Source organism: Vigna angularis, chromosome 7, assembly GCF_016808095.1.
Source record: "Vigna angularis cultivar LongXiaoDou No.4 chromosome 7, ASM1680809v1, whole genome shotgun sequence".
Classification (NCBI taxonomy): domain Eukaryota; kingdom Viridiplantae; phylum Streptophyta; class Magnoliopsida; order Fabales; family Fabaceae; genus Vigna; species Vigna angularis.
In genome coordinates this window covers 31,762,164-31,775,188 of record NC_068976.1, presented here as the reverse complement: position 1 = coordinate 31,775,188, position 13,025 = coordinate 31,762,164, and the positions used below count along the sequence as shown (strand labels likewise).

The 13,025-nt window shown below is 35.1% G+C and overlaps 1 protein-coding gene across 1 annotated transcript; it reads right to left on the bottom strand.

The window, feature by feature from the left end:
* LOC108344984 (uncharacterized) lies at window positions 1-2,031 on the bottom strand. Its single transcript, XM_017583529.2, has 3 exons — window positions 1,761-2,031; window positions 1,484-1,624; window positions 1-297 (listed from the first exon to the last, which is right to left on the bottom strand). The coding sequence occupies exons 1-3, from the start codon at window positions 1,953-1,955 to the stop codon at window positions 154-156; spliced, it is 480 nt and encodes a 159-aa protein (XP_017439018.1). The 5' UTR covers window positions 1,956-2,031; the 3' UTR covers window positions 1-153.
* Window positions 2,032-13,025: the final 10,994 nt, after the last annotated feature.

Below are 13,025 nucleotides of genomic sequence, written 5' to 3'. Positions count from 1 at the left end.
TAAACCAAGCATGATTTTTTTCACTTTTAATTGCACGTCTTCATATCATGCTCTCACTCAGAACTTTATCTAATTAATAAGTGATGACTCATACTCAAGTCAGTTTCCCAAAGACAATCTTCATTTACAGACATTTCATACACATCTATTGAATTACATTTTGCTGTTATGTCTACCAAATAGTGAATGACGACCTTCGGCTATCAATTCTCCCGTGGCTTTGTTTTTAAGGAGAACAATTGTCCCAGAATAACCTCCTTTCCTTCCTAACAACCTAGAAGTAATTTCTAGTTCATCCTGCAACATTATATCAATATATTCAGAAGGTATAAAACATCTATGTAGAAGCACATTTCACACCCTAAACAGCAAGTTCATAATGGAAGAATGCATATGTTGATGCAAGAACCAGAAGGAAAGTGGGAGAAAAGGGAGCAAGAAAGTTGGTTGTGGAGCAATGAACCCAATTTATGAAACCTAAAGCGGGAGTCATATAATAAGAAACGGTTGAATCATGGAATGGATACAAACAATAAACATGTTGCTAGCATTACCAGGCCCGAACTCTGAATCTTCTCAAAAGGACACTTTTTTTAAACCCTCAGTTTAATCTAAGATTAATCAATGAATCCATTTTAGGAGATAAAGCTCTATTATTTTCTTTCGGTTTATAAGATTAATCCAAGTCCTTATTTAAGTTGACTCGCCAATTGAACTAAAAAGGACACTTTTAAAGAGAATAACTGTGTTTGGAAAGCCATTCAACTCAAGTTTAATAAAAAAATTTAGACATTTTGTGGCAGAAACTCAGAGGAAGAGAGGACCAGGATTGGCTTTACAATGAACTGAATGTAAATACAAACACAAACAAAGTTGTTAGGGTTTATTTGGGTAAACTACTTCGTAAACTATTTTAAGAAATGTATAAAGAAATTGTGAAATAAGTTTTTTCACAAGCTAAAACTAACTTATACATGAATAAACAACTTTAATTTTGGAGAAACTAAAATAACCGAGCTTCGGCAAATTAGTTTATTTCATTTCTCTTGTCGATTATTTTTCTTAAAAGTGTTTATGAGAAAATTTATCCAAATACGCCATTAATGTCTAAGAACTGAACAGGATGAATCTTATGCGTGTTCAGTTTTTACCCAGGTTTTGAGTGGTTGAATGGTAGAAAGGTTGAGTAGGTGTGCAGTTCATTATGAACCATCATGTCTCTCTACAAAATGAAGGCCATAACTAATAAGTAATCTGACCAACCTAAATGAAATTCGGGTTTATGAATTCACAAACTTCCCCAGTCCCCAATGCAATTCCTATAGTAACTACCTAGTTGGTAGGTTTGATAGAGTCATCATCAATTTGGCACCCTAAACACAAGGACAATAGCTAATTAAGCGAAAATAGGGTTGTTGGATACACATGAATCATTAATTTCTACATTTTACTTTCATTTAATGTTACAGTTGTTACAACTTACGCCAACGCGAGCAGTTGAGAGAAAAGAAATGGACATGTCGACGGAAACATTCATGGGGAGACCCTCTTCATGGATGACAGCGCCTCCAACTTCGTCCACCAAATTCGCAATTGCTCCATTCGCCAACTTCCCACTCCTGTCCTGTAACGTAACACATTCAAAATTAACCTCAAGTTGAAGCAACTTCAATTAAAATGTAATCATACCAAATAATCATGGCGAAAGAGGGTTATTGATCGATGATAACGATAATAGAAGTTTATGAAACGGAAATTACGGCGAGACGAGAAGGGACTTTGAAGGAGCACGAGACGCAACCGGGTTCAACTCGGTCAACTCGGATTCCGGCGAGGACGAAGTGTTCGTAGAAGGAGGAGTTATCGCCGGTTCTGACAGGAGGAAGAAATTGGAGTCGTGACACGGCGTCGTACTGTTCTTGCGTCAGGCTTAGCATCTCTTTTGCTTTCTCCATTCTTTGCGTTGCTCCGCCCACAAATTTGTTCCTCTCTACCTGTTTTGGTTGCTATCTGGATCTTCAATACATGGCTTAATTGACTTAAAAGGCCGAAAGGGGTTTCTTCCTGCAGCCATTGTTTTCTTACCGAACCTCCAAATTTATGTTGATTTCCATTTCGCCCCTGTTTATTATATATTAAATAAATGAATAAAATTGTTTTCTTTTTTTTTCTCTTTCCTCACATTCGGATAACAAATCGGATTACTAATAGGGAAAAACAGTAAAATCTAAGTGATGCGATATGAACTAAATCAAGCAATCCGGTGAATTTTTCTAAAGGTGTAGTTATTGAATCGGAGAATATGGTGTACAACTTTGGAATATGTTTTTTTATCCAAAGTTTTATACCGAATTTTTGAAATTTGATAATTACACTCCTCATAAGAATTAACTAGATTGTTTATTATGGTTATCAAGAATGTTGTTTTAGATTTTCTAATCGAGTTAGTTCTTTTGAATTATGTAATGCAGTTTGTTATCCCAAATCTAGTATGTTAAATTGGACTTTGTAGTTCGATGTATAGTTTGGATCTAATCAAACTTTGTAATTAAATGTCTGAATTAAACCAAATTTATAATCCAATGCCTGGATTAAATTGAATTTTATAATATGATGCATTAAACGAGATTTTTTAATCAGGTGATTGTGAAAATGATTTATACAGTGTTAAATTATATAATAATATTTGTTTTTCTTTTTCTTCTCTGTTTTTGCGTCATTCTGTGGCAAAAATTTATGTACATTGAAAGGTTCACATTTGCATCAGTCACTATAAAATAAATGCTTTAGATTTTTATACTTGTAAGATATTGATGTAATCATTTTAGAGGTTTCCGTTTTTCTAATCGATCTTTCAATTTTTTTTTTTATTTTAATTAGGTCTGTTATTATGAAAAATTTAAAAATTAAAGTAACGCGGTCTTTGTATTAAATTGATTTGACAACGTTAAAAGAAATGTGATCAAACACACTAACATAAAACTTTTAAATGACGTGGCACAACAAAAAAGTTAGTAATATGGATTTTTTTTAATATAAAAGTTGAAACATTTGGACTTTCATTCTCAAATTTAACAATCTTATGAAGGATCTATCTCCTCCTCTTACGTTTCCCAACCAATGGTAAATCTGACATTTTAAAGCTAAAATAGGTCAATAGTTGATATTCAATATTATTAATTAACTAAAATGGGAACCAAAAATAATAAAATAGATTTTTCCATATCCATGCTTCAAGAAGAAAATACAAAAGTGACACAAGTATGAAAATCTTTTGGTTAAACTTATGTTCAACTTGAATAAAAACCTGATTTTAATTTTTTTTGAAAATAAAGATTAAAAAAAAATCTTGCGGACAGAATGGTTCAATATTCCAAATTCATTTCCTGTATATTGAATCATGTTTTAATCACATTGACACAACATATTATATCCACATTTTCAGTAACAGAAGCGGGACCCAAAATGAAGTATTGATAAATTAGTACACTCATGCTCTTTACTAAAATGCGAAATTGACAGATTATTGGCCTAACCTTCTTAATATGCTGAAGAAGATGATGGACCTTCATCCTCATCGTAACTAAAAGGTTTGAACATTCCATCAAATGTTTTGTTTTTTTAAAATAAAAAATTGGAGAAATTTTCGTGTTTTAATTAAAGGTACACTATTACTCGTTCTTCTTCATAAACATTAATAAAAGCATCATATATAGATTTTAAAAGAAATAAAGAACTAAAAACTAGTAGAAATGGTAAAATTTTGCAACTAATAAATTGACTAAGCGCAATTGCAAATGTGAATGTGAAATAGATTTAAGTAACGGAAGCAATAGTTGTTGTTAATTGAAAATCTCCAATTTCTTTCTGTTTTCGTTTTGCAATGGTGGAGCAAGGTTGTGTAGTGGATCTTCGAATTAAGGCTCACGATGGTGCAATGGAGTGTTCTTGGTTGCTTATTCTTGCAGGTTGCTCGTTCTTGCAAGTTGCTCGTGGCTCTATGGTGGTGGAGGTGCAATTGCTCATGGTGGTCTCTGCATCAATGGGTGGTGCTACCTTATAGTGGTCCTCTATGTGGTGCAAGGTTCTGTGGTGTTGTTTGTAGTGGTTGACGACATGGTTCGATGGCAACATTATTGTGATCTTGTGTGACTAAGGTATGTAGTTTAAGGTTGAAGACGATGACGTGGCTAGGAATTCTGATTCATTCATTTGATTGATTTGATTCCACGTCATTGTTCACTAGGTCATGTCACTATGCAAAAAACATAAACAATCTCTTATTTTCCTATTTTCATATCTCCACCTCCGTCATCTCCTCCTTTGTTATCTGTCGTGACTGCAAAACCCAACTCTAGCCATTACGCCTCACCATTGTCAACCACATTGGTGTAGATTTGTAATGAAATAGCCACCATCACATTATTAGTATTTGCCGAAAAACACCAATGCAAGCAACCACTGCACGTGTTGAACTCAATTGTAGATTTGCACTTCGCTTGATAGAGGATCTTCGCACATTCTGGTCGCACTATACTCCTACCATAATATAAATGCAAAAAAAGAAAAAATCAACATCTCACATTCCCAATGCGGTGCAATCAAACTGGATTTGTCAATTCGATGACAACACTTCCCACACAGTCCGACTAAGGCTCACTACATCCTGTAATTCAATATTTTTTCTATGTTAACCGAAACACACATAATCTGATTTTCTCTCGCTGGATTTGATACCCAAATCCAATTTCTCACTCTGGTATGTGCTCATTACACCAGAACAAAAGCCTACATCACTCTTCTACAATCCAACAACTAATGAAGAATGACGATGTGAGTGGAGAATGACGAAAATGGACATGTAGGTCAATGGAGGTCATTGCCTAGAATAACTAGGTAACAATAGGGTGACACACTACAAGAATTTGCCCTAGTGGGGAGGGAAGTTGTGAAATAGAAGAAAACGATTAAGGTTTTGTTTCACTAAGCACTTACAATCATTTCACCTTACACCTCAATTTCTTTTTTTAAATTCTAAAACTATCCTCTACAATTAAAAAAACCATACACCTTATTTTTTGTGTTTCATCGGATTTCGAAATCTAATGAAAGATTTTTCTTCATTAGATTTCGAAATCTGATGAAGGATTTCCGAAGGCTTCATCAGATTTCGAAATGCGATGAAATATTTTTTCTTCATCGAATTTCGAGATCTGATGAAAAATTTCTCAAGGCTTCATCGGATTTCGAAATGCGATGAATGATTTTTTCTTCATTGAATTTTGAAATTCAATGAAGTTTTTCACTTTCTTTGTCAAATTTCAAAATTTGATGAAGACAAAATCCTTCATCAAATTTCGAAATCTGATAAAAAAAATGTAATCTCTAAGGTTATTTTTAGAAATTGAAGGTGTAAGATGAAATAATTGAAGTACTGGGATAAAACAACCCATGATTAAAGAGGTGAAAGGACTCAAGGAAGAGAAAAAAGAAAAATGTGTCATATAGGTATTTTAACCTAGTCAAATCAATAGGCTATTTTGGCCTTTATAAAAAGTGTGGGGTACAAAAAGAAAACAATAGATTGCAGAAAGTCCATTTTGTAATAAATTAATTTGGCTTAATAGCTTATTTAGTCCCCAAGTTAAGAGCTGAATTTCTGTTTAGTATCCGGTTTTAAAAATGAGGACATTAGGTTCCCAAGTAACGAAAAATGTGTAAATTAAGTCCTCATCGTTTAACGACGTTAAAATTGAAAATGTTGACCTGAGTGTGGATGTGAGGTGTGCAAGAAATGTGGTCATGGCAATGACTTGGGGTAGGTTACTTGACGTGGCAGGGAAAAGGAAAAATAACGTGGCAGGGAAAAGAAAAAAAACCTCATATCAAATTGGGGAAATTAAAATATAGGGCTTCTTTATCTTGGAATGAAAAGATTAGAGAAGTGAGGTCATAGATTGGGGATTTTTGACGTTCTCGAAGGATTGAAGGTGTGCAGGGGTTGACGGTGTGGAAGGACATTGTTGACCGAAAAGGGTTAGTGAAGGAGATTGTTTAGCGAAAAGGATTGACGTTGCAGTAATAGTTGTTCGAAGCGAAAAGGTCCAAGGTACGCTTTTTATGAGTTTTTTATGTAGTTGCTTTCCCCATGGAAGTATGTTGTCTTCTTGTCCCCTTACTATGTTGTGTTGTGGTCCCTCTTGTTGTGTTGTGGTCCCCCTAATAACATTTGATTTGTAGTGGTATTGTTTGTCTGGTTCTGGTCCCCAATTAGTGGGGACAGTTTTTTGCTTTTGTCCTGTTAGTGCGTAGTACTATTTTGGATATGGTTTTGTTGACTGTGTGATTGTTGTTTAAGTTATGGTTGATGCATATTGATTTAAGGTTTAAGCCAAGATGGAATTTTGTAGGTGATACATTGAATGCGTGTGATTACTTTTGTATGGCTACAGGTGTCATAGTTATTAGTAACGTGGCATGTTTACAATGTACATTCATGTGGAGGTCATTAAATAGTGATAGTAGATGCATGTGAAGGTCATTAACCAAGTGCATGTAGTCTGACACTTTGTTTTATATAGGCATATAATAGTTGGTCAAATAAACAAAATGACTGAACCTGATATTGAGGTAGTGTTTCACCATGGGGGTAAGTTTATGAATGATGGGTCATTTAGATACCATGGAGGTGAAACCAGTACCTTGGTCGTTGACACAGATAGATGGAGTTATTTTGAAATCTTGGCCATACTAAAGGAGATGGGATATAGAAATGTTAAGGAGTTGTGGTATTCCCTGGGTGGTCGTGTATTAGAAGATAGGTTGGAATTGTTAAGTGATGACATAGGAGCAATGCATATCGTGAGCATTGCGTTATTGAATGGTAAAGCTCATTTGTTTATGGTTCACATGGTATCCAAACCTGATTATATTAATATGTTGGAATATGATGTTGGTGAAGAAGGTAAGGATGGTGAAGATGGTGAAGGTAAACTTAGTGAAGGGGTTGAAGAAGAACGTGGTGAGGATGGTGAAGGTAAACTTGTTGAAGGGGCTGAAGAAGAACGTGGTGAGGATAGTGAAGGTGAAGGAACTGAAGATTGTTTAGTTGGTGATGTTGGACATGATGGTGATGAGACAGAAGATGGTTTATTTGGAGATGTTGGAGAAGAGGGTGAAGGTGGAGATGTTGCTGAATTTGGAGAATAGGGTGAAGGTGGTGATGATGGTGAAGTTGGACAAGGTGGTGAAGGTGGTGATGATGGTGAAGTTGGACAAGGTGGTGAAGGTGCTGAAGATGCTGAAGTTGGAGAAGTTGGAGATGTTGGTGATGTTTCTGAACTTGGAGAAGAGGGTGAAGGTGGTGATGATGGTGAAGTTGGACAAGGTGGTGAAGGTGCTGAAGTTGGAGATGTTGGCCATGAGACAGAAGGTGCTGACGAAGTGCAGGAGGAGTTTGATGTTAGTAGTTGGATAGGGTCTGATGAAGAGGCTTCTTTGAGTGAAGATGAATTTGTGGATGTTGATGAACAACTTGAACAGCAAAATTGCGAAGGTAATGTGTTTGTTGAAATGGGTACAGGAAGTGGATGCACTACGTCAAACTTCCATGCACAAGCTAGGGGCTTATCTGATAGTGAGTGAGAATCTGATAGTTGTGGCAGTATATATGGAAGTGATGACTCAGATGATGAAAGTCCCCGAAATGGAGATTTTGGGATCTTCTCAGAGCCCATAAGTATGAAAGAATATAAATGGCAACTGGGGACCTACTTTCCTGAAAAAAAAGATTTCAGTGATGCAATTAGAACTTATGGAGTGTATAACGGTAGGAAGTTGAAGATTTCTAAGAATGACAAGAGAAGAATTTGTGTTAAATGTTGTGGTTCACAAGGGAAATGTCCATGGTATGCATACTGTGCATATAGGAGTACCCAAAGTACATGGCAACTAAGGAAGATCATAGACAGGCATACATGTAGTAGACAATTCAATATTGGTTTAGTTACCTCGAAATGGTTAAGTGGCAAATTAGAGAAGAGCATGAAAGCAAATCCAGATATAAATTTGAAAAATCTACACAGTAAGTTTTCTAAAAAATAGAACATTGGTGTCTCAAGGTCTACAACAACTAAGGCAAAAGCAATGGCAACAACCAACATTGATGGTTGTTTCAAACAACAATATGAAAGACTGTATGATTATCCACAAGAATTGCTGAGGTCAAACCTTGGGTCAACAGTGAAATTGAGTGTGGAACAATATGAGGATAAGGTTATATTCAAAAGAATTTATGTGTGTTTCAAAGCATGTAAGGACAGTTTTGTCTCATGTAGACCTATTATACATTTGGATGGATGTTTTTTAAAAGGCAAATATGGAGGTGAGCTTTTAACTGCTGTTGGAAGAGATGGTAATGACCAGATGGTACCTTTGGCATATGTTGTTGTTGAAGTAGAGAATAAGGAAACATGGACATGGTTTTTAGAATGGTTAATTGATGATCTTGGAGGAGGGGGATTATGTTCAAGGTGTACCTTTGTGTCAGATCAACAGAAAGTAAGTAAATAAGTATCTTTTCATTGATTATGGATGTTCACCATCCCAAACTGACTTTCATTCATTACTGTGACAGGGACTTCTGCCAACTATACAACAACTTTTACCTGGTGTGGACCAACGTTTCTGTGTAAGGCACATTTATGCAAATTTTAGGAAGAAATATCCTGGCATAAATCTCAGACAATTACTATGGAAGGTAGCAGCAGCAACACACCCCCAAGCTTGGGAATCGGTGATGAGACAAATCAAGGAAGTCAACGAAGAGGCCTTTAAATACTTGATAGCTATTCCACCAAGGCAAGTACATTTCAAGTTCACATTACATTTCATATTTGGCTGAATGCATATTTCTTTTACAAATACTTAAGTTTCTCTTGTTGCAAATTTTGGTCTAGGTCAAGATTTTCAGGAACACCTGTTTGTGACACACTTGTCAATAACATATCTGAAGCTTTTAACAGCGTCATCTTAGATGCTAGGGGGAAACCAATCATAACAATATTGGAAGAGATTCGTAGCTACCTGATGAAGAGGTGGGCATCCAATAGAGAGAAGATAAGGTTGTTTCATGGTCCCATTTGTCCCAAAATTCAAAAGAGACTACACAAGGAGTTACAAAAGACACAATATTGGATACCTAAGTAAGTAAACTACAAAACCACTTACTCATTTTCTATTTGACTGATTCCATTATAAATTTCTTCCTAATATTGTTTTTGAATACTTTGGCAGTTGGTCAGGTATGCAAGTTTTTTAGATCAACCATACTTCCAATATTGCTGAAAAGTTTGTGGTTGATGTAGAGAAAAAAGATTGTAGCTGCATGAAGTGGACTGTAACAGGAATACCTTGTTGTCATGCACTGACTGCCATGAAGTTTTTAAACATCAATGCAGAAGACTACATCCCAATTTGGTTTAGAACCTCAACTTATGAAGAAACTTACATTCCATTAATTTTCCCTGTCAATGGACCTGAACTATGGGAAAGGACTTCATATGCTGATGTTTTGCCTCCTCCGAAAAGGGTGTTGCCAGGTAGACCAAGAAAAAAAAGAAGAATGGTGAGTTGGGAGCAAATAAGGGATGATACACAACTTGGCCAAACTGGAATCCCAAAGAGATGTGGCATTTGTAGACAACTAGGGCATATAAGAACTAATTGCCCTCAAGCACAACACCAGCAAGCAACACCACACTCCACTCAACCAACTAAACAACAACACCAGGAAGCTACACCAGTACCCACTCAAGCAAGTCAGATTACTCAAGAAGAAGACCACCAAGCTATACCACAACCCACTCAACCAAGTCAAGTTACTGAAGAACCCCAGACCGATCACACTGCAACAACACTTTAAAAATTGTTCAACTTTGACTTGTATTTTGGATATGTAATTTCAACTTTAAGTAGTTTTGCTAAGACATATTCAGGTCATGTTTGACCTTCAATATTATTTTGGATGTGATGTATTTTGCACTATATAACTATATTTTGGATGTCATGTATTATGGATGATCTGTGATGTAATTTCTTAAGTGATCTTTAATCATCAATATGATATCATTTTGGAACAGCTCTGTGTTTTATCTTCTAAAGCTATAACCTGCAATGTTTGCCAGGTTGTTAAAATTGATGCTTTGGCAGCTTCTTATGTGATGTTTAATGACTTTGTAGACCTTGTCAATATTGATGCTTTCAACACATTATTAATATTGATGGTTTGTATACCTTTATGCTGATGAAAAATCAAGGAAGTCTATAATTTTATGTGATGTTCATTCACTTCATAACATTCATTGGCTGTCAATGACAGGGCAATGTAAATTACATAACATTGACTTGAATAATAATAGAAACAAAATCTCATTACACGAACAATGTCATTACAACCACAATCTTCATTAACTAACAAACATTACATTATAACCCCATCAAACACCACTAGAACAAAATTAAAACAAAATACATACAAAGATGATGTTAATCAACCCCATCAAACATAAAAACCCCAACAACACCTTCTCCCTTCTCTGACAAACCACAAGTGATTTTTCCAAACAAATTATCTTTCTCCTTTGCCATCCAATTGTACTATCCCTTTCATCTATGTAATCTTCAGTGCGCCATTTGAAAAAATTACATCCTCGCACTTCCTCGTTTCGACTCCGCTGTTCAGAACATCCAACCCAAAACATCTCAGGATAAACCGAACTAATGTACCCTAAAATCAAAACACAACGTACAAAAAATACCTTGTAATTAGGGCACCCCAAAAATCCTTCCCCTGATTCTTAACAGTTTTTGCGACTCTTAATACAGCAAGCTCTCCACAGTAGCATATTTGGTTGCCAACCATTCCTCCTGATGAACCACCACGTGAGGTCCCCCATGAGCAAGACGAGCATTGATTCATTGACATTGCCTCCACCAACCACACAATATTGCTTCCTCGACACCTACAAAACCACCTCAATCCCAACCACCCAACTTAGGGCACTCACCTCAGAAACAACGAACTTCACAGACTGAGTTAGGACGAACAACTTAGGGCACCCCACCTCAGCTCCAAACCTTCACATCACCTCCTTCCCCTAAGCTCGTTAGAGATTAAAATGTTGGGCCAAATCTGTATGCATTTGGTTCTTCCAAATAAAAAATACATTTTCATACTTGGCCAAACCTAAAATATGTGCATTTGCCACGTTGGATAAATAATTTGCCACATCTTTTAACCTTTAACGCCGTTGCTACCACCCTAACGGACACGACTTAATTTACACAATTTTCTTAACTTGAGAACCTAATGTCTTCATTTTTAAAACCGAGTACTAAATGAAAATTCAGCTCTTAACTTGGAGATTAAATAACCTATTAAGCCAATTAATTTAGGATGTTGCTTCTTCCAATGTATAACTTTTTTCCTGCACCTATCAATTTATTTAATTTCTGATTTTGACCTTATTTGAAAGTTACATAACAAAAGCAAAATATGTTTCCAATTTTTTTTTCTTTTTGGAATTTTTTTTCGAAACTGATTTCCAAAATTTATTTTACAGATGAGTTACCTCTTTCGAAATCTCCTTTCCAAACCACATACCCCTTATGGAATCCATTATCCGGATCATACCACTCTACATTCCCAAATGCTTCAAATAAAATTTCCAAACGCAAAAACAAAATTAAACAAAATGATAGGGTGCAAGAAGCAATTGTCATTAATTTAACAATAGAACTACATATTGAGCTATCTTAATTTATTAAATTTCACCCGAAATAAAAAATAAAAAATCTCATAAAATTGACTTTAATTAGATGTAAGGTGACATGCTGATGAAATTGAAGAATTAATTAAGCCTTTAAGCTTTTACTATTTTATCAGTTTTGATAATGTTAAAAGAAACATATGAAAAGGCTGAAAGCGATAATTTCAAGAAGTGGTGCACGTGTGGTGACCATTTAGGGTTCGCATCCCAATTAAAATCTCAGGCATCACAGTGCTGCTAACTTTGCCAAAAATTTATACTGCTGTAAGATTCCCACGCTTCACGCCAAACCAAACAGATCACTGTGCCCGTTTGCTTCAGTTGAAAGGGTTGACTTGTAAATTTGCGCAAACCTTAAGGTCAACTCATCATTTTATAACCTATTTAAATCCACCCTGCAATACTAATTTTATAACTTAAAACTAGTTTATATAATTCAAAATTAATTATATAAAATGTTCTTTTTATATTCTAATTATTATTTACAGATGTAGTTTCACGCTGGTCTCTATCTCTAATTTTGGTTGCAGAAGACACTGCATTCATTGATTTGAAGCTTTATGCTTACGATTTCAAACTTCCAACGAACTTTCGAAAGGGATTGGACGAAGAAAAGGTCTTATATTCCGTGCGTACAAATAAATATGTATTTAGAAAAAATAAATGTTATTTAAAAAAAAAAAATCACCTAAATCCGCAACCGTTAAAGTGAGAGTAATTTTATGGCATTAAACTTTGCAATTATTTGGAAATTTAAAACGTTGAATAAATGGCCGAATTTTGAAGATTCGTATACGAGGAAGGTATTAACGAGAATTGAATGTGTAATTAAGATGTTTTGGTTGTGTAATTAATAAGATTAATTTCTTGACGTGTAAGTTGAATGTGTGGCCTTTATCGACGCTCATAAAGTAACAACAGTAGTTAGTTAACAGCTCAATTGATAGGACTGAGACTAATTATTTTAATTTATTTAAATCTTCTTTATTCATTTTTTTGTTTTAATTTCTTATTCTTTTCGTTAAGTTGCATTAAAGGGCCACCAAATGTCCTATCGAGAGGACTTCACCTAATTTATATAGAGATTTTTGAAAAAAATGATAAGATTATGTTGAATAAAAGGAAATAGTTAGAGAGAGAAAAAAGGGGGTTAAGGAGGGTTTAATTGTATAATTAAGAATGATGAATGATGAATGA

Excerpts from the sequence above, each read along its gene's own strand:
- LOC108344984 (XM_017583529.2), bottom strand. The coding sequence starts at position 1,955 with ATGGAGAAAGCAAAAGAGATGCTAAGCCTGACGCAAGAACAGTACGAC. Across the intron at positions 1,625-1,760 it reads AAGTCCCTTCTCGTCTCGCC|GACAGGAGTGGGAAGTTGGC; the intron begins GTAATTTCCGTT and ends GTTACGTTACAG. Across the intron at positions 298-1,483 it reads TCTCAACTGCTCGCGTTGGC|GATGAACTAGAAATTACTTC; the intron begins GTAAGTTGTAAC and ends ATAATGTTGCAG.